Source organism: Eulemur rufifrons, chromosome 4, assembly GCF_041146395.1.
Source record: "Eulemur rufifrons isolate Redbay chromosome 4, OSU_ERuf_1, whole genome shotgun sequence".
NCBI lineage: Eukaryota > Metazoa > Chordata > Mammalia > Primates > Lemuridae > Eulemur > Eulemur rufifrons.
Genome location: NC_090986.1, coordinates 11385766 through 11406793, shown reverse-complemented (window position 1 = coordinate 11406793; position 21028 = coordinate 11385766). Strand labels below are relative to the sequence as shown.

Genomic DNA, 21028 nt, shown 5'->3' with positions numbered 1-21028 from the left:
AGCTCAAACGATCCGCCTGCCTCGGCCTCCCAGAGTGCTAGGATTACAGGTATGAGCCACCGCGTCCGGCTGGGACCACAAATTTAATGAATATAACAAACGGTCTACACATCATTCTAGATCTTATTTTTTAATGTGAATGTTTTGTTTTTTTCTAAAACAAGTGGAGGGGAGACAATTTTTAACCACCAGCTAGCTAAGACTGTCTGCCTATATTTGGAATGGTAGAAAACAACAAAATATATTTTTAACCTTATTCTTATCAAACAGTAATCAATTACTTGGCAGGAGGCTGTAGCTATATCATAAACTAAAAAAAGGCAGGAGAGTTTCACTTGGAAGGTGAAAGAGAAATAAGAGAAATGGACTAAATGTTCAAGAAAGAAATGTTTTGGATGATGAAGGAAGCTTGAAGGTTCGTAAGTAGTAGTTTGGGAGGTAGAGTGGTTGCAGTGTAGGCACTTGTGCATTTTTAGCCACCTCACTTCCTTGTCCTGTCTGGCTATCTCTGGCACATCCTTGCTGCCCACCCTCCAGGTCCCCTCCTGAGACCTTCTCCCCTTTTACTATATGTGGCATAATCTCCACCATCCCAGGTCTGAAGTGTCACGGAAATCGGCCTCTCCGGATCAGGTCTCAATCACTTGGCTTGTTTTCCAACATTATCGTGCCCGTCTCTGGAGAGACCTTTGGTGGAGGCAACAGGGACCCACTGGCATCCCTCCCTTCCCCTGTCCCCACTTGTACCCCTCATCACCCCCACCTGTGCATGCTTTCTAAAAACCCTGGGTGCACCGTGAGCTCTTCTCCTAGGTGTCCTTCTCGCTGGGCCTGTGGGCTTCTCCACCAGCAGGGCCTCTTTCCGAAATGGCTCAACTCACAGACTTTGGGCAGCACCTCCTTCTTCGTTTGTTTGTTCACAGCACTGTTTCACCAACTGGTCTCTGAGACACTTGACCAGGACCTGTTAAAATCATGAGAATTTTACTTCTTGAAAAAAGCCAATTTAGGTGGGAGCTAGAAAAGTGGGTCTCATGAAGACAGAGAGTAGAATGGTGGTTACCAGAGGGCGGGTGGGGGAATGGAGGGAAAAAAAGAAAAGAATGTAAGTGTACTTACTACCACTGAACCGTACACTTAAAAATGGTAAAGATGCTAAATTGCATATGTATATTTTACCTCAGAAACAAATTTTTTTAGAAGCTAATTTAGAAGTCCGATTCCAAAGTTGTGATCTTCTGAAGTCCCTCCACAGGTGGGTGCTGGCACCCCAGCCTCCCTCACCCCTGCCCTGTACCCCAGCTCCCTGGTGGGGCTGGGAGTAAGTTCCCCATAGCTCTCCAGGCTGTTCCCTTCGTTTGGATCCACTTCTGCTGTCCTGTTACGGAAATCCTCCATGCTCTTTCAGGCCCAGGGAGCGTGTCAGTTCTCACCACAGCCTTCTCTGCCCTCCTTGCGTTTTGTCTACCTGTATGTGTGGATTTTATTTTAGTGGTAAACTCCTTTTCAGTGTATTACAGACATCAATAGACTGAGTTCCTATTCGTTGCCTCATGAAGGATAGGACTTCAGTTTACTGAAGAGAATATTTAAAAGTGTTTAATATAATTGTTATATTAGTTAAGTAAATGTTATGTTGATTTTGTTAAAAAATTAATTATAGAGCTTATCTTAAGATATAAGTAAATGCATTTTTGCAAACACTATTTGGACCATTACTGTAACATTTTCATAATAACAGTAGTATTTGTTTTAGGTTATTATCAGAATACAGATTTGAAACTAGAAGATATAGTTTATTTTGTTTGAAAGCTATCTTTTTGAAATGTCCACATAATTCAAGCATGGGTGCTGTGATCTAGAGATAATATTTAACTTTGGAGTCAGACTGGCTTAGACATAGAACATACTTCTGGTTCTGTGTGGTCCATCCTTAATAAGCCACAAGGAATAGTACTTGTTAATTTGGGGGTGGTTTAGGGTTTACTGTGCCCATTTGTTGAAAATGATTCAAGTTCATGGGGTTCAGCCTTGTGGAGCCAGTGGAGGGCTTGCCCACAGAGTCTGGACATGGACTCAGTGTCAGTTGCTGGTCCTCAGTCCTGGGCTGTTGGTGGGGGGGTCGTCTAAGACATCTAGGAAGTGGTGGTGAAGCAGTGGCATGTGCAGTGGGTGTATCTCAGGGGTCCTGGGGGCTCTGGTGATCAGGACCTAAGTGTCAGCCCAGGGAATGAGCCAGATCGGAAGAGGGGTCAGGGAAGAGTCCTAGAGTCCTCCTACTGTTGAGGAGGGGGCGTACACTGAGGTTCACCTCGTGCATAGTTGTATCTTCATGTAGATATCAGTCTCCATCTGAAATTGATATTTATTACAACTGGGAACCTTTTCCCTTGTCTTGTTAGCAACATCATAGAAGTAAATGTGTTATGGGGAAAATTGTTTAGCAGTTTTCTGGTTTCTCAAATGTTTTTGCTGGGACCCAGTCATTTTCACTCTGGGAGTGGAGAAAGACCCCTTGGACACACTCTTTACCTATGCTGTTGCTGTATGATTGTGGCTGTGATCAGACTGTTAGTTGACCTATCCTGACACCATACATGTTATCAGGTCTCAGCCCTGGCTCTGCTGTGGGTGGGAGCTGCTGGTGTGATGCTCGCCTCTTTTGGCCCCCAGTGGGGCCCTCCCTGCACATTATCACTCTCTGAAAAACCACCTCTGGAAGCACAAGAGAGAACCAACACAAAAACCTGTCTTTTAATTCTTAAGTCATCCTCTGCAATGATCCCTGTGAGTTTGATGGTTTTGTCCTGTGACTTCAGTTTTCTGGATGGTGCATGTTACCCGCGCTGAAGTCTTAGGACTCACCTGACCTTTCTGAGCCTCCTCTGCTGGTGCCATCCAGTGAGTTAGTGCTTGGAAGGGCTGTGTAACCTGTGAAGTTGTTTGGTGGTGGCAGTGTTAGCAAATTCTTGGAGTAATGTTTTGGGACTGAGAGGGGTAATAAAATCTAGCGCCTAGGCTCAATGGGAGAAAGGAACAGGAAAAGCTTGTACAGTGAAGTCATTGTTTGTTTATAAGCCATGCTAACGTATGCCTTAATTGTCATCAGGTGGAAATATCACACAGGAAAACCTATTGATCTATATTTTAGGTACATTCTCCTTTGAATGGATCGGAGCTGTGGCATTGGACCAGGTGGGAAGTGAAATCCTAACAGTACATGGCCCAGCACTGAGCGATGTTTATGCAACCATTATAACTTAACCCATTTTAGGTAGTGCATACCCAGTAATTTTCCTGTGCCATGTCTCTGGCAGCATTCTCTTCTTGTTCATACAACTGTGGCATCCCATTATTACCCAGTTACCTTTAATCCCTCTGCTAGGCACTCAGGGTTCTCTCTCATTCTAGAAGTCAGACTCTTCCTAGTATTACATTTCACTGTGTCTCTGAGTGTGAACATCACCTGCTCAGATGCCAGCGTGTGATATTCTCCAGATGGATGTATCTTAAGTGCCTGGATCCTTAAAGAAAAGAGAAGGTATTTGTTAGTCGTTCAGTGACGTGTACTTGCGCTTGGTTGCTGGGCCTCTTGTCTTACAGAGTGAGGGGCACTGTGCTACTCTGCAGGCTCTCAACTCATGTAATTGTGGTGACATATTTTGTCTTCTATTCAATTGACTTCACTTTTAGGATAGAGACTATTTCTTTTTAAATTTGTTTCCAGTACCTTGTTATGGTGCTGAATAAATATGGTTGTTGAAATTTATTTGTTGAGTCAGTGACTGTTTATTCTGCAGATAGAACTCTGGCTAATCCCTGAAGCTATGACAACCCCACTTAGCAGTTCTCACTTGGAAATAAATGTTAGTAGTACAAATGCTAGCTCACTTAAGTATAAATGAACTAAACAGTAAAATAGCATAATAAGAAATGCATGACATGCCAGGGTTTAGAAACGTGGCTTGGATGAGGTACACCAACACTGCTCAGTAGAAGTTTTTGTGTTGATGGAAATGCTCTGTGTGTGCTGTCCTTATGCAGTAGCCACTAGCAACACAGGGCTATTGAGCACTTGAAAGGAGGTTAATACAACTGAGAAAATGATTATTTAATTCTAATTAACTTTAATAGAAACAGTCCCACGTGGCTAGTAGCTACTGAATTGGAGGACAAAGAAGGATGGCTGAAAAAGCAGGTAGGACAGATTCTCATCTGGGTGTGGATCTGTTCATAGCAGTTACCTGCAGAAAGAGTTCCATCCTCATCCTCAGCTGCTGGCGTTTGGGCATGGCCTCGCCATGGCAGCCTGTCCCTTGCTCTCTGGGGAGCTATTCTCACCACTCTGGGTAGGGACGTCCTGCTCAGACACAGGTGCAGAGAGGTGGAGAGAGGGAGAGTTTTAAATAGGGAAGGTGGGTGTCCACCTTCTTTAGTAACCCAGAGGGAAAGGACTGGCAATTGGAGAGCACTTAGTATCAGTCAGGCGCTCTGTCTACAGAGGTTCTTATACAGATCAGCCTTCTGAAACTTTGCTCCAATCGTGGGTGGGATATTTTTATCTACCTTTTGCATTTTTATTATGTGCATTATTTACATTAACTACATTTTACATCTACATTTTAGAAGCAGAGATTTATTTTCACATCTTTCCTGAAGCCCATGTTTTTTTAAAACTAGCATAGAAGGGAACATAGAAGGGAAGACCGACTGTGCTGGGAATGCTAATCTTCTCTGTATCGTTCCAATTTTAGTATATGTGCTGCCGAAGCGAGCACTGTGCTGGGAATGATTGTTTGGAGGAGGACAAGATAAAGGGAATGTGCGTTGTCTTGCTTCCTTGTGCCTGTGCCTCCCACAGTCATTATTGTAGCACATACTGGTAACTGCTCAGGAGATTTTCTTAGATTAGAAGAGGAACAGCCTCTTAGAGCCTTGATAAACAATAAGGAATGAATAACAATTGTTGAAAAACAGGGAGAAGACCAAGTTTCCGGGAGTCTTGAGTGCTTGGTGTTTTGAACGTGAGATTTTCCCTAATATTTGTAACTCAGTGAGTCTCCGGGTTTGACTTTGTCCAGCCAATACTTAGCAGCTTCAGGATAGAAAGCAGCGCTAATTAAGGATCAGAAATTCACAGAGTGGGTCTCCTCACTGCTGGGGGTGTGGAATTCAGAGGAAACACCCCAGAGACTTGCTGGAGGTAGAAGTAGGGCAGGCATGACCCGAGGCACTGCCTGCAGCAGGAAGGGCTCAGCACTGAAAGGCCTGCTAGGCCAGTGGCACAGCAGGAGCCAGGTATGCTGCAGTCTGAATGTTTGCCCCCAAGTTCATATGCTAAGACTTAGTCGCCAATTGAATGGTAGTAAAAGGCGGGTCCTTGAGGTGGTGATTAGGTCATGAGGGTGGGGCACTCATAAATGGGATTAGCGCCCCCTGAGAGGTCTGAGGGAGCTTCACATCCCTTCTACCCTGTGGGCATGCAGCCAGGTGTTGACTTGGAAGCAGAGACCTACCTGGCTCTCATCAGGCACAGAATCTGCTTGTGCCTTGACCTTGAGCTTCCAGAACTGTGAGCAGTAAATCTCTGTAGTTTATAAATTACCTAGTACAAGATGTTTTATTACAGCAGCAGGTGGAGACTAAGACAGAGTGCTTATTGGAGGGAGCAGCAGTTGCAGGGCCTGGATCTCATCCTGGAGTTCTGGCCAGGATGTTGGATAGCATTGTCTTCCTCTTTTTTTGCATAACTCCCACGTTTTGGTCCAGCACATCCTCCAGGAACTTCCTGAGGAAAGACAGCATGGCAGGCAGTGCTGTTGCTCACTTCTGACCCAGATGGAGACAGAGTTATAGGAAGAGATTTCCCTACTGTTCCAGGGGCCACTTCACTGGCTTCTCAGCTCTGGGTTGTCAAGGGGTCCCACTCTGTTCCAATTCTCTGTTCCTCATATGGAACAGGTGCTTCACACTCCCTGGTTACTGTGTCTTTGTTTCTGAACTTCAGCACTGTCATACGTGGCCTCTTTCCACCCCGTGCTGACACTCGTGAGCTCTGTCCTCTTGATGCTCATGTCTCTCATTCTTTCTGCTTACTAGTGTGATAATTTCTTTGGTTTACATCTGTTTATCTTTTTGGTTTACTGTATTAGGAAGTTTTATCCTGATGTGGAATGCTTGCCCTGGTCTTAGAGTTTTCTCTGTGTTTCCCATTAATCTGGGATATTTTCAGAACTTGACTTTCTAAACTTCCTATTGACTTTTTCAATCTGCTGTCATTTTTTAATTTCCTAAAGCTCTTTAAATTTTATTGTGAATGTCTTACTTTAATGGCATCTTTTTCTTTCTTCAAGGATATAGTATTTTCTGTTATTTCAATTACAATTAATTGTAATTCTTTCAGATAATTTTCTGCTCCCCAAATAGTAACTGTCATATCTCCCTTTCCCCTTCTTGCTCCTTCTTTCGTGTCTGTCATTCCTATTAGATTTTGTTGTTGATGCTTTCGTGCCTTCTTACGATTAAGATTGGCATACTAAAAGCACTTTAGAAGTGCTGGCCGTAGCTTGAGACCGGTTGACTCTTGTTGAGGAACCCCTGGTTAACATTTTTTTGTCACTTTTTCTCTGGTCTCATGCTGTAGGTACAGACCTTCCTGTTACCATTCTGGGAATCTGGTGGTCAGAGGTGTGTAGGGAAGGTGGGTCAGGGATCTCAGGGGGCTCTGCTTCTGGTTATTGCTGGTGTCCTCACCCCAGAAACCCTCAGGTGGGCACACTCCCACGTCACCAGACTCTCCCACATGGGCTGACTGCCCTAGGCCCTGAGGCCTCCGGGGAGGGCCTGCCCATTCCCCATCTGCTCTTCTGTTTCCAGTTTTGATTCTAGTCTCTCTTTCTGTGTTCTTTTTGTTCTTGTGAGTTTATGCTTTTTGAACAGTCCTGTTGGTTGTCATGGTGGTGTGGATTTGGAAGGAGAGGCACCCGGTAGGTGTGCTCTGCCTCCAGTCTTTAACCTAGAGGGAAAGGCAGCTTTGGCATTCTTTTTTGTGTCAGTCTTGGTGCTACTTTGGTAGAAAACCTTACAAACCGTGTAACCACATTTGATAATTCTCCTTATTTTATGCACAGTTTAAGACTCCATGACATCTGTTTTTCTCACTGTCCAAAGAACTTGGACTTGTGGGTTTTTTCCTCTGTGCTGCGCACAAGTCCTGGCAGTGTGGACACTGCCAGGAGAACGTTATAGCAGCACTTCTTTCCGGGAGTTTTTTTCTCCCTGCTAGATTCATGTAGAAACAGATGTATGCTGGGGTTTGTGCATCTTGTTCTCACAGATGGGGTACAAAGGGAGGTCTTTCCTACCTAGAGTATTGCGTGTCTGTCACTTACCAGTTTTCCTGCTGTCTATAAAACTGATGACTGTGTTCCTTTGTGCTGTGTGTCTCCAGGTTGCCTGAAGCTCAGCAGAGGGTTGGAGGATGCTTTTTAAACCTGATGCCACAGATGAAAACCCTGTACCTCGCGTATTGTGCCAATCACCCGTCTGCAGTGAATGTCCTCACGGAGCACAGGTTGGTCCACATAGATGTCTGAACAGAAGGGAAGGGGGACAGCTGTGTCCTTCAGATATCACATGAAATCATATAATGTGAATATTCACTTGATTATTAAATGAGGATAATTTTAATTACTACTCAAAATTAGTCCTTGAGAAATACTGGTAAGAAGTCTTTGAAATGCTGGTTAGTTCTTACAAAAGGAAAAGGATCTTTTTTGAAGTCTCCCCTTCAGCCTAGAACTCTTTGGAAAGTGAGTTGAAGGAGCTGGCAAGTGTTCTGGGATGTAGCCACAAGTTTTATCAAGGCTACTGGAATCCTGTTGCTCTCTAGTCATAAAACTGGAAGTACTTGAGACCGAATTAGATAGGTTACAAGAGAAAGTGCGCTGTTTCAAATTAGGACAAGGTTTTTACAGGCAAAACATTAAATTAGAGACCATTAGTTTTAGCTTTCCTACCTGAAACAAATTAAAACAAGTGACACACAGAATGTACAGATTTTTTTGCTAGTTTTATAAGACAAGGCAATGTTTGTTTCCTATGAGTTGGAAGGAGAGATTGCTTGGCTGTCTCAGTTACCAAGTGTTGGGGTTGAGGACTGGCTGTGCCAGGCGACAGTGCACACGGCTAGAGCTCAGAGACTTAGTTTCTGCTTCTAAAGGAGACACAATACTTTGCTTAATGTTTTAGAAAAAATTTCATCATTTCTTTCAAAAACAGCAGTTCAAAGATTTTCAAAACCATAAATGGGAAAAATAGCATTTTAGTAGCATCACAATAAATGCCGTTGTGCTTCTAAGTTAAATATTTAACTTCGGCTTACTGTTAACTAAACATTTCAATTTAAAACTAAGGAAAAACGCACCCTTTTTTGGTAAGCAGGCATTGCTACCCCGTTGAGAATGCAGTTGAGGAGGCTCCAGTGTGGCATTGTGTGGATGTCTTTGCAGTGTGTCAGAAGTGGTGACAGGGCAGACTCGGCTTTGGGCCCTGAGGTTGCCCCTGGGCTGTGGGACCTTGGGCAGGTGTCCTCATGTCACTGGGCTTCAGCTCCTCTTCCTGAAAGAACTTATCCCAACGGTTATCATAAGCATTAAACAAAACACGTATAAAGGAGTCAGATCCAAGCGAACATGATAAATGCTCAATAAATGCTCATTGTTTTGTTGCCTTATATTGTTAAAAAAAAAAAAAATGAAATGTCCCTTGGATTTAGTGTTTCCTGGATGTGCCCAAATATTAAAGGATTAAATTTTTTTGAACTTCCTATTTGTTTTAGAGCATCTCCAGTCCTGAAATGAAGTAGCAGCCTTTAACAGTATGATGAGAAGAAGGGAGGTTAGAACACTCAGCAGTCACAGAACAGAAAACCCAGAGAAACTTTTCTCCCCCAGAGCCTTCCGCTTGTTTTTTCTCCTCATCACCCTTCTGGGAGTGTGGGCTACGCTGGCAAGGTTTCTTCTTTAAAGCGTCAAGCGTATTTTCACTTAGTGCTATACCATCTACTCCTGGGAGTTTATAAATTATGTGAAATTTCCACAAAAGCACAATGCAAATACTAAATTTGTATCTCTGAAAATTCTTTAAGAACTATTGATGGAGTGATGAGGGAGGTAAACAAAAAGCAAGTGGAATGTCAGAGTATACGTTTAAAATCCTTTTTTTACCGCCCCCTCCCCTTTTTTGGGAGGGGGAGCTGGTACCATAGGGCGCACTTGGGAGGATAGAAAGAGGGCAGGGTGGACAATTTTGGGGGAAGAGTCTAACTCTGTACTTTCCCGGTGGAAGTGAGAACCTGTCGCAAAGATGACATTAAAAGCAGCTAAGACTGTTAGAGTTTCCTTAAATGTTAAAACTTTCCAGAGAAATGTACTGTGTTTATCTTCTTCTCTGTTGTTACCTTAATGACTGACTGTGTCATGTCTGAAAAGTTGGTGCAGCATTTTCTCAGAAGAACCAGAGGAAAGAAAACAGATGAGGTTTTGAGGTGGGAGAGTCTGCACGTCCTCCGAGTGGCCTGCTGGGTGACAGAGTGGGTAGACTGAGGCCAGGCTTACAGCAGTCCTGGGGGAGTTGCTGTAGCACTGGGTTCTGGGAGTCCAAGCCTGGGGCAGCGGGAAGTCCCCCAGAGCCGATGGGTGCAGGGGCAGTGGGTTGCTATGGGGGTGCCATGCTCGTGTGCCCTCCTGAAGTCCCTAAGCCCAGAGATCCCACTCTGCCTGCCACAAGTCACATCCCATTCCCAAAGTGTGAGTCCGTGAATTGAGACGATTTCATGTGGCTGACGGCTTCTTTCAGTGTCTCTACTTTTTTATACTTAGGTTCGTAACGTGTGACCTCTTGCCTGCTTTTCTACATTAATCTACTTTTATGCTTTAGAGTAATTTTTAAGTATTGATTTAAGTGTAGTGTGTTGAAGTTAAAAGTCTTATTTGCAAGATCATGGTCCTTGTGTTGTTTTAGTTTAAGTACAGTTCTTGGAATGCAACTACAGAGTTACCCTGACATGGACCTTGTGCATTATCATAATAGCAGATGTGTGCCCATGGCTGTCTATTTTAAAGGAACTGTGGGTTTCATAATTTGGTCTGTAAAAACTGATTCTTTTGCAGCAGTGTGTTGCTCTTTGCTTGGCTCCATGGTGATCCTTCCTTGTGTCCTTCATATCCCTCAGTGCCTCTGAGTAAGTGCAGAGGGGCCTTGCTGTGTGTGGGCTGCCAGTGTCAGGAGGAACGAAGCTGAAAGAATCATTGTTTTGTTGAGATAGTCATAATTAGCTGTTTTGTTTTATTATGGCATTAAACTTTTTTTAAAACTACAAAATGAAACTAAAATAATGATTTATAAAAATTCATAAAATTCTATTTCATCTCAACTGTGTATATATATTCTGGCATTATTGAATACTTAAAGAAGTTACTTTTGCTTGCAAAAATTTCGTTTTTTGTTTTAGAATTTTTTTGGGGAGGAAGGGGAGTGATGAGCGTATCCTGCTTTAAGAAGTTAGGTGACATGTACTCCAGATGAAGGTGATGGTGAAAGCAGAACAGAAAAATATTTAAAGCTTGTTTTTAACTTTCCTTAATTTCTGGATATACACTCAGTTTCTCTGTCATAACTATAGTTAGGAAATTTTACATGTAACCCAGAAATACAAATAATGACCTGAATAGTTTTTTTCTTGGTTCTTATCTTGGTGGAAAAGGCCCTTCGTGGATTATATTTAAAAGAGTTGAAATAAACTTTCGGTGTCATCAAGTTTTTTTATGGGACTGTGCCTGATAAATTGTTCAAAACTTAGAGAATTGTTAGTAAAACCTAGTTTCTCCCATCTCAATCGTGTATTTGGCTCTGCTCATGCTTTAGGGACGGAGAGTGAGCGATGTGAAGAGCAGAGCATTTCTGAGTAAGCGTGTGAGTAGGGGGCGCTGTGGGCACGAGGCACAGCGTTGCCTGTGGTCACAGGGTGGGCGCACCGTCTGCACAGGCGGGGCCCGACTTCACCTGGGCCGTCATCTGTGCCACACCAATAATGGTGCGTGTGTCCCCCCACCTGCAGTGGTGTTGGGGGCACGAGTTGGGCATGTACTCTGGTGCTAGCACGGCAAGCGGTCCCATTGCTGCTCCTCCCTGTCCTCTGTTCTGGCAGTCCTGCTGTCCTGGTCCTCCCTTCCCAGTGGGAAGGTTGATGCTGAGGAAGGCAGAGGGTGTCTCCAGGTGTGGAAATGATGGTGGACACAGGCTGGCTACATAGTGGCTTTTATGTCAGTGCAGTCTCCAGAGTGAGTAGTACCGTGTCCACAGCAAGGTCCTGGAGGTGGCACTGTGCTTCGTTTAGTGTTCCCAGTCCTCTGATTTTCCCAAGAAACAATTTTTAAAAGCACAGACACAAAACATGTTGAGTTGCGTTTGCCAACTTTCACACAGACACAAACACACCCCCCCACAGACACACACCTAGAAGTACTCTGACAGTTTCTGTGCTGATACTTTTTTAAATTGCATCATCATGATGGGCTGTCTTACAGGAATAAAATAATTGTAAAACCTTATATGTAGAATTGAGAAAATGTTTATTACATGTGTTGATTTTTCAATAAATAGGATCATGTAGAACTTTTTCCCCTTTTTATAATTTTCCTTGGTTTTGATAATATCTCTTACATGCGTGTGTATGTTTGTTTAAAAAGTTGATTTCTGACAGGTGTGGATTGATAGGCAGAGGTGCTGCTAGCTACATCATCACTGGGTTCACTCGGCACAGGAATGCCCTGACGCCTTGCTTGACAAGACCACCACGGTTTTTATACAAAGTATTTAGGTGAAAGTGCTTAAGAAACATAAGTTGTTAGTTTCCACACTGATGTCTGTAGCATTCTATTTCTGAGTTGGTCTGGTTGAGGGAAAGGGTCTCCTCCTGGGAACTCCCCGAGGACAGAGTGAGTGCCACCCCAGTGCCTGCTCTCATACCTCCCACAGGAAGCCCTGTTCAGGCTGAACTGTGAAACTGTCAGCGTTCACCATTTCTGAACTTGCAGTTTTCTCTGGTTTAGCCTAAACATTGTATACATTTTCACCAGGAACGCTTGGTGGGTCTGATGTCCCCAAAGTTCAGGCAGTGGCAAGGAAGGCAGGAGGCCTGGCGGTGGAGGGTCCCTGTGGGTCTTAGGAGACTTGAATGAGGACGGTTTTGTTTTGTACTTTTTCTGTTAAGATTTTCATATGTGTTTTAAGGTGGCATTTATATAATACCAAGGATACAAGTATCTTTTCCTTTTAAGGAAAAATCTCTAGAGTAGGAACAGTTGTTTCCTGGGATAAGGGACATGGGTGGGTTTTGAATCTTGCTCTACTGACCAGAAACCTGGGGTGTCAACCTCCTGGATGTATTGTGGGCCCCCTGAGCTGGTGCCTCGACCTGACATGGTAACTGGGGGCCCCCTAGTCTCCTGGATGTGACATGGGCCCTCTGGGCTGGTGCCTCTACCTGACATGGTGACTGGGGCTGCTCCTGGTCTCCCAGACCTGACATGGGCCCCCTGGGCTTGTGCTTCCCCCTTCCCACCCATTGGTCCCAGTCTGACATGTAGAATCTAGAGGGTGCACAGAGCATAGGGATGCTGACTTGGGCCTGTTCTGTGGCAGCGATGGAAAGTGCGGCCTGGAGGTGGCCATCAGCAGTCACAGATGTGTTGGTGACAGAGCATGACCCCATAGTGGCCCAGTTGCGCCATCCTGAGTCATTCCAGAGTTCTTTGGGCAGAGATGGTGCATGGAAATAGAGGACTCGGGGTACCCATGGGAGAAGTTAGGTGACGTGTAGTCAAGATAAAGGTGATGTTAAAAGCAGAACAGAAAAATATTTAAAGCTTGCTTTTAACTTTCCTTAATTTGTTGATATACACTCAGTTTCCTCATCTGCAAACAGGGATACCTGTCTTCTTCACATATTGTGAGCATTAAACGTAAACATGCATTGACAATTCTGAAGCCTGAATGAGTGGCATTGTTTTATCGTGTGGTGGTTGTGCACCCCTGACAGGCGTGTGTCAAGTGCAGGGTTCAGGGTGTGTGCTGGGCGAATGAGCCCTGGGGCCTGGTGCTTTCACTTGTGCTGCGGGTCCACAGAGTTCTTTACTACAGCTGCCCGGTCCTAGTTGTTACCAGCTTGACATTCTTTCCAAGGTAATTAGGATTTCTTCTAGCTCCCAGAGTGTGTGCTCCCCTTAGGACATGTCCCGTGGTGTTGACAGGTCAAAGGGCCCTTATGTCAGTGGAAGTGCGCAGGGTCACAGGCATTGTGTGTCATGTGCAGCTGCTGTGGCTCACATGAGAGCAGTAACAGGACCCTTTGGGGCTTCCCTGTGGTGTTTCAAGATAACCAGCACAGTTTGGTTGTAAAAGCTATAGCCTTCCAGATGTTAAATGCAGCACTCAAGTTTCACAGGTCCTGCTGTTGCTCGTGACGGTCAGAAAGCCGTCCTGCTTCTCCTTGCTAACCATGCGCCTTCTCCCTCGGCGCCGCGCTGCGTGCTGCCCAGTGAGGAGCTGGGGGAGTTCATGGAGGCGAGAGGTGCCAGCAGCCCCGGGATCCTCGTGCTGACCACAGGCCTCAGCAAGCCCTTCATGCGCCTGGACAAGTACCCCACGCTGCTCAAGGAGCTCGAGAGACACATGGAGGTACTGCCTCGTCACTCTGCCACTCGGGCTCCTGTCCAGGGATTTGTGGCATGGTCAGACTTGGCTGTGATAGAAATTGTTATTAATGATTTATTTTAGAAGCCAGAACCAACAAAGAGAGTCACCAAGAGTTTTTAGCATAGTGGACTTTCAGAATGATTTTGTTGAATATTAAGGTTTTTCCCCTTTTCCCATCTCTACAGAAAAGCATCTGCCCTTCCTCTCCATTCCCTCACCCACTGTTGCCAACTGAAAAGTTTCCCAAAGTTGGAAACAAAAGCTGATTTCCAGATATCATTGAAGTGTCATGTCAGGAACATTTAGCTACAAACAATGAGTACATAAGTTATAGAGTAATAATAATAAAAAAATCATTTAATTAATGATTGTAGTTATCTTATTTTCAATTGATAGGTTGCAGGCCTGGCAGAAATTTGAGTTGAAGTTACTCTCTTGGCTTGGGTTGGCAGACAGACCTTTTCCACGAAGGGCAGGCTCTGGGATCTCACAGTTGCACAGCTCTGCCGTTCTAGTACACGAGCAGCCAGAGACCACATGTGAGCTGCGCATGTGGCAGTGGTCTGATAAAACTTTGTTGGCTTAACAGCTTGGTTTGCTCATGCCTGCTCTTGGGTATTCTGTCCCAAAGTATTTTCCCCTAAGTCGGTTGACTCAATGATTCCCTTAAAGAATAAGAGATGGCACTTTAATGCTGATTCTTAAAAAGGGCATGTTAAGGGTTGAAAAGTGTCAGAAAAATTTTAAGCTGATCTAGGGAGAGTGCCTTTTTAAGAAAAACTTCATTATGAAAGCTAATAGTGTGTTTCTTTTATTCAAAGGATTATCATACTGATAGACAAGATATTCAGAAATCTATGACTGCCTTCAAAAATCTTTCAGTAAGTGATTAAACATATTATGGGTTTTTTTTCCTCAGACATTGTTATGGCAGATGAATGTAGAAGAATTGTCACCTGAAAAAGTTAGATGATAAAAAATTTACTTGTGAATTCAGTGTTTACTCAGATGAAATAAAAACAGATAGTCGGCTTTCCATGGCTGGTAAATGGACACCAGAAAATTGATACAGCAATTATTTAAATTTTAAAAAGGCACAACACAATTGATATTAGAACTACTTTAAAATTATTTAAAACATTTTTTTAACCTCTACACACAGTGTCTTCAGTGACGTATTGTGAAACAGAATACTGGTGGTTCCGTTTTATCTGCAGTTGTACTGTCTCACCAACTGCGTTTTTGAAACGCATGCCTTACTCGTAGCACAGGTTCTCCTTGTCCTGTTTTCCTCTTTTCAGTGTTCTATTGGCAGACACTAATAAAACCAGACTGAAAATATTTTTCTTGTCCAGTCTACATTTCTTCTTCTTAAAAGTGGCAAAATCTGCAATATTTTTCTGAAGTAGTGTTTAGTATTCCAGAGCAGTTGTGTGTGTTATTTCTCTTAATTCCATACAATTAAGCAAATCATTCAATAGATCATCTGTCTTAAGAAGTAAGATACAAAGCAGTGTGGCCAAAACATAAGATTCTGGAAGTTTCTGTCTCTTTAACAGTGTTGTTCTGTGTCTCTCAGGCCCAGTGTCAAGAAGTCCGGAAAAGGAAAGAGCTTGAGCTGCAGATCTTGACAGAAGCCATCCGGAGTTGGGAGGGAGACGACATTAAAACCTTGGGCAATGTCATTTACATGTCCCAGGTCCTGATCCAGTGTGCGGGAAGCGAGGTACTGCAGTCCACATGCACACCACATGCATACCCAGTGTACGCTTAGGATCTTGTAATACAAGACTTTAAAGGCATCTCAAGCAATGACAATATTTAATAGGAATTCTGTCTTAGGTCATAATTTGACAAACATGAAAGAGGCTACAGCATATTAGAGAGGCTTAGAGCTGAGTATGGGCTTGTTGACCAGTTTAGATCCATCGAGATCAGTTTAGTCCAGAGCCCGTATGAGCTGAAAGAGGATGCCCAGGCAGGACTTGTAGGAGCTCTCTTTGTACATTTGTGCCACAGAGTCATGTGAACTTGTGGTATTGAGGCTGCTGCTCTCAGGGAGCTGCTGTTTTCTGTGGATTGGGTCATTGTCCCTTTCTGTTAATGTACACTAGTTGGCATTTGCTTATGGGAGCTAGGTTTAAGTGAGAGATCACATCATATGTTTGTGATATCCCACACAGTGAAAATTGAACAGTTTGTTTCACAATTCGCATTAGTATACATTCATTGGGTCGCTAAGCAGGTACCACTTTCTGAATTTCATTATAACTTTCCAAAACATAATTACCATGACCAAAACACGCTAATGGCCCATTTTCAAACATGAAACTCTTAGAATAAGAAAACTGAAACTTAATACTCACAATGTATTTTCCTTCTCACCTGTAAAACTTTGAAATATCACCCCCTCTATTTATTTAAAGCCTTGTAGTTTGGTTACCATAAGAAACCATGACTTTTCTTATTTACAACATCCAGAAAACCCAGATCTTTCCAGAAGCAGTTTGTTTCTTAATCATGTTCTTTTTTAACTTTATTTAAAATAATTTATGGGAACTCTCCAAAGCGTGTTCTTTGTAATACTAGATCTATATAATGTTGGTGGGTGCTACTCCAAAATTGATTCAGTGTTGTCATGATCACAACTGAAAAGATAAAGTGGAAAAGATTCTTTATGATAGAATTCTTTGAAGCCTTTGCTCTGAATATTCTCATTGTATGTTGTGATTTTCCAGAGGAGAATATATTAATAGTGAATCATTTTCAATGATATCTTCGAAGTATAGCAGCTTTTTTTTTTCAAGGTACCTTGCATAGGTGTAGCGTTCCTGGGGAATATGCTTGGGGAAACTGCTCGCTAGCATTCAATTCACTCTGGGGGGTAGTGGTTTGAATGTCCTCATGTGAAAAGGACTGCCTGGCATGTCTAGATCTCTTTTTAGTTTCTTGGGAATTTCTGTCCTTTAGTTGTGGTCTCTTTGGCTTTTTGCTTCCTTATTGAAGCAAATGATTTTTAATACATAAGTAATGTTCTTAAGTCTTTCATGTAAACCAGGTAAAGTTTATGGGGTGGATGAAACAACATCAAATTGACATATTGGGGGGTTTAGGGAAATGCCAGGAATTATTAAAAGACCAAAATTGATTTTAACATTTTATCCTATCCTTCCTTTAACTTGAAGACTCCACCTGTTCCTCCTTCCGTGCTAAAATTTTACAGGTTCTTTTTCTCTAAACCACAAAAAGAAAATTTTAGATTAACTGTAAATAGTTAATGGCAGAGCTGAACTCCTTAACCAAATATTTCTAAAGATGTTACACAGGCTACTTGTGAGCCCGAGGTCTTTTAATTTAGTTTACTTTCTTACCTTTTTATTTTGAAGAATTTAGCGATCCATCTTTTTACCTAAATGTTAAAACTCTCTCTTAATTGTATGTTAAGACTTAATACAGAATGTATCATACTTTTGTTTCCATTTACTTTACCTAATAAAATTTGGTAGAAATACTTAAACAGGAAATGTAGTATAATGTTTCATAGGGCCTAATATAAAGTAAGTATTTGTGCTCACGTGTGTAAGTAGATTTTTTTTTTTTAAAGTTATTTGGATTTGTTTGTTTTTTATATTAGGAAAAGAATGAAAGATACCTTCTCCTCTTCCCAAATATTTTGCTAATGTTGTCTGCCAGTCCTAGGATGAGTGGTTTTATCTATCAGGTAAAACACATTTAAATTTCTATTTTATTGTTTATTGTGAATCTGAGAATCATTTTCAGGCTGGCTTTGAATTTTGTGTTAAATATTACTTGTAACTATGTTTGTACCATGTGCAGTCCCTGTATGTGGCGTACTATATATTCAGATATGGACATACAGCTCCTCTTTGTATTTCAATGTGACCAGACAAGCCTATCCTTATGTTAATTCTAATCAAAAAAGGAAGTATAAATTTTCAGAGTAACCTTTTCAGAGCACAGACTGCTGTGGTGCACATTGGTCTGTGTCATTGACACATATCATTTGTGCAGAGTGCCTGGTTTCTCTGAGCTGTAGTTTTTTGCTCTGCAAAATGGGTTGGACAAGGGACTACGGGTAAAGTGGGAGAGTGTGGGCTCGGATCTTTCATAAGTGGTGCAGTACCACCCAAATACGTCAGCAGATTTTAGGTAATATAAGGAGTAATGTGCTTGTTTAGCCTTTTTATTTTTTAATCATTTCATTGCTTTTCTTTGCAAAAACATGGCAGCTGATCTGAGGAGGAAATGCAAGGGGGAGTTCTTTTCTCTTGCTACACTAATTTATAATGGTGGTATCAAGTAGCTTATGTTTTTTCTTTATGTTTAGTAGATGCTCTTGGCAGGTGTTACTGTTTTTCTTTCTTTTAAGTTAGAGAAGCTAATACCCTTCTCATCAACTTTTTCAAGACTGACCAGTCGCCAGATACTACTGCAACAGAAGTCACCATTTTGTGTTCTCTGAGTTGCATTTCTGTATAGCACATGTTGTCTTGTATTGTTTCCAGCAAGAACGTTAGAGAACCCTGAGTCATAAGGGGACTCAGCTTTTTTGTGCCTCCACAGAAGGTTTTGTCTGCCAGCCAGTGAGGACAATTATTCCAAAAGGAGTACTTTAATATTGCTAAAGCAAATATATACAGATAAGCTCAGAAAAATAATGCTTAATTTGTAAGGCTACTGCTGAGGAAACGTTATCTGTGGCTGAGATTGTACCTAGTAGGGTTTTCCTCCCAAACTGGCAGCTACCCCTTTGCTAAACCCGAGTCCTTTCCCATCAGCACTATCTGGCCTTGGTCTAGGGAGAAGAGGTTGCCACTAGGACACCTTAGGTCCCTGCTTGTGAGGCTGGGGCTCAGCAGGGTTTGCCATTGATGTGTCGACTTGCCACTGGGACCTCATCGCACCAATGGAGTTTTATTTTGCCATTCCTAACACAGTTTCCTGGGAGGTTGTTCTCTTAGTGCAGGGACCCACAGTCTGTATCATCGGTGTTCATTCCTGCTATTAGGACACTGGCTTTGCTGGATGTTAAAAAGTGTTAGATTCAGCGATATGCTGGTGTTAAGATATGCCAGGTTAAACAGTTATGCAGTTTTATTTTCTGTAGGACTTCTCAGAGCTGTTGAAATACATATGTGCCTTATGACTCTTGGAAAGGTATACACAGTTTGTAGCATTTTTCAAGTACACTTGACCACAGAAGTATGAAGACTGCTGTGCTTCAGGGTGGGGTTTCTCAGTCTCAGCACTGCCATCAGTTTGGACTGGGCAATTCCTTTGCCTGAGCAGGGACTGTCCTGTGCACTGTAGGTTGTGGGCAGCCTCTCTGGCCAGGCTGTGACACTGCTGCCCGTCCTCAGTGGGGACACATTTCCCACATCTTGGTTAGAAGCATGGCTTTCAGAGGTGCTGATACAGAGTCCTGCCCCTTGGCTGACTAATTGTTGCCGAGGCAATTCGGCCCAAAACGCCTATAGACTTTGACTGAAGACTGGGTTGTTGGCCACTGCGTACCATGGTTTGTGTCAACTGGGCCGCGTTACCTTGTATTCAGTTCTGCTTTATTTATGATGATCAGTTTGCATCTCCTTTCTGACGTCTGTCCATTGACATTGCCCGTTTCAGTTACTGATTTCTTCCATTTTCAGGAAGGATGGGTTCGTCCACCGTTTTCTGCACTGTGTGCAACATTTAGCATGACGACTTATTTTCTCCTTGGTAGACTACAGTGTAGCTGTTAGACAATTCCTATGCTTGCCTCAATTTCCCACCCTTATTTCGCCTTCAAATTTGGAGCTTCCTCTGCATTTCTTTATGAGGCATATTCAGGCTTCTTTTCTACAAAAAGTCATTTAAAATAGCTGCTATACACTCTAGTTTTTAAAATCATGATATATAATATTTGTGTGTCCTGGTATTTGTGTTTAGAGTCACTCATCAGATGAACTCTTTGTTCTAGATTGGTACTCTATACCTTTTTGCCAGTTCAATTTCTTGATTATAGTACAGTATGATAATTTCTTATTTGAGATAGGTTTTTGTATTGTACATGCATCTGCTATAAACAAGAGCTTTTCTTGTGCACTCAGTTCCTCTGCCATTCCTAAAATCATTTAATATTTACTTTAATAATGGTACCTTCTTTACTAGGAAAGCACTAATTGTTTTTTTTTTGTGGGGGGGGCTCTTTTTTAGGGAAAGCTACCAACGACAGGAATGACAATCACAAAGCTTGAGGACAGTGAAAATCATAGAAATGCATTTGAAATATCAGGTGATAGGCACAAACTGTGTGAATGCTGTCATGGGGACGAGAGAGGTAGCTTGTCATCCGCATGCAGGTTCTTGCTTGGGTATTTCAGAAGATGATGTTTAAGCGTTGCTGAGTGATACTTGGGGGGGGGTGTGCATGTGTGCACTTTCTACCTGTGTTTCCACTTTGGCCTATTTTGTTCTTATCTCTTTTAGGGAGCATGATCGAGCGGATATTAGTGTCATGCAACAATCAGCAGGATCTGCATGAGTGGGTGGACCACCTGCAGAAGCAGACAAAAGTCACATCTGTCGGAAACCCCACCGTGAAGCCTCACTCTGTGCCCTCCCACACCGTAAGGGCTCTCGTGCCTCTCCTCCTTCCAGACTAAACGGGGGTTGCCTGGGGTTAAACTGTCCACTCAAGTGCTTTAAAGTTTAATCAATATTTGGATCAAGAATGCAGAATACTTGCTTCAATTTCTCTACAAATATTTAGCCCTCGATTCATGATGATTATTCCTATGAAACAGCCCTAAATTGTGCGTCCTCACATGGAATTCAGGGACACTTCGGCAGGAAGCTGTCTCTGCTCATAGTGGCCCTAGAAGACTCTTGTGGGGAGTTTTATGCAAAACCCCCAAGAGCCACCACTCCTAGATGATTTTCCTGAGAATTTTAACTGTATTCATTACGTTTAATTTAAGAAAACACAAAATAAGTTATTATGATGATAAGGGCCAGATTCCTGTTAAAGGCATAAATTACAATTTTTGACTTATCGTTTTGACTTTAAAAAATTCGTTTATCTTTTACTTAGAATAGCTCAACTGCTCTTTGGAGTTTTAGAGATTTTTATAATATTTCAAAATAGATCAACACCAAAGTTTCAGCGTTTAAACCTCTCTTTGCTGGTGTTTTGTGCTTAAGAACTTGGTATTATTTTAATATTCATTATCTTTATCAAGTAATATTGAAAAATGGGGCAAACCTTTTA

The 21028-nt window shown here is 42.6% G+C and overlaps 1 protein-coding gene and 1 pseudogene across 5 annotated transcripts in view; one reads left to right on the top strand and one right to left on the bottom strand.

Annotated features, from left to right (window-relative positions):
- ARHGEF7 (Rho guanine nucleotide exchange factor 7) overlaps positions 1-21028 on the top strand; it is a 160209-nt gene that overhangs the window by 116767 nt on the left and 22414 nt on the right. For all 5 annotated transcript variants that reach the window (XM_069467566.1, XM_069467565.1, XM_069467569.1 and 2 more), the window contains 7 exons: positions 7451-7573; positions 13602-13740; positions 14580-14639; positions 15338-15484; positions 17393-17479; positions 19975-20053; positions 20248-20387. In XM_069467566.1, coding sequence (XP_069323667.1) covers positions 7451-7573; positions 13602-13740; positions 14580-14639; positions 15338-15484; positions 17393-17479; positions 19975-20053; positions 20248-20387 — 775 coding nt within the window. The remainder of the gene's footprint in view (positions 1-7450; positions 7574-13601; positions 13741-14579; positions 14640-15337; positions 15485-17392; positions 17480-19974; positions 20054-20247; positions 20388-21028) is intronic.
- LOC138383082 (U6 spliceosomal RNA) lies at positions 4712-4778 on the bottom strand (annotated as a pseudogene).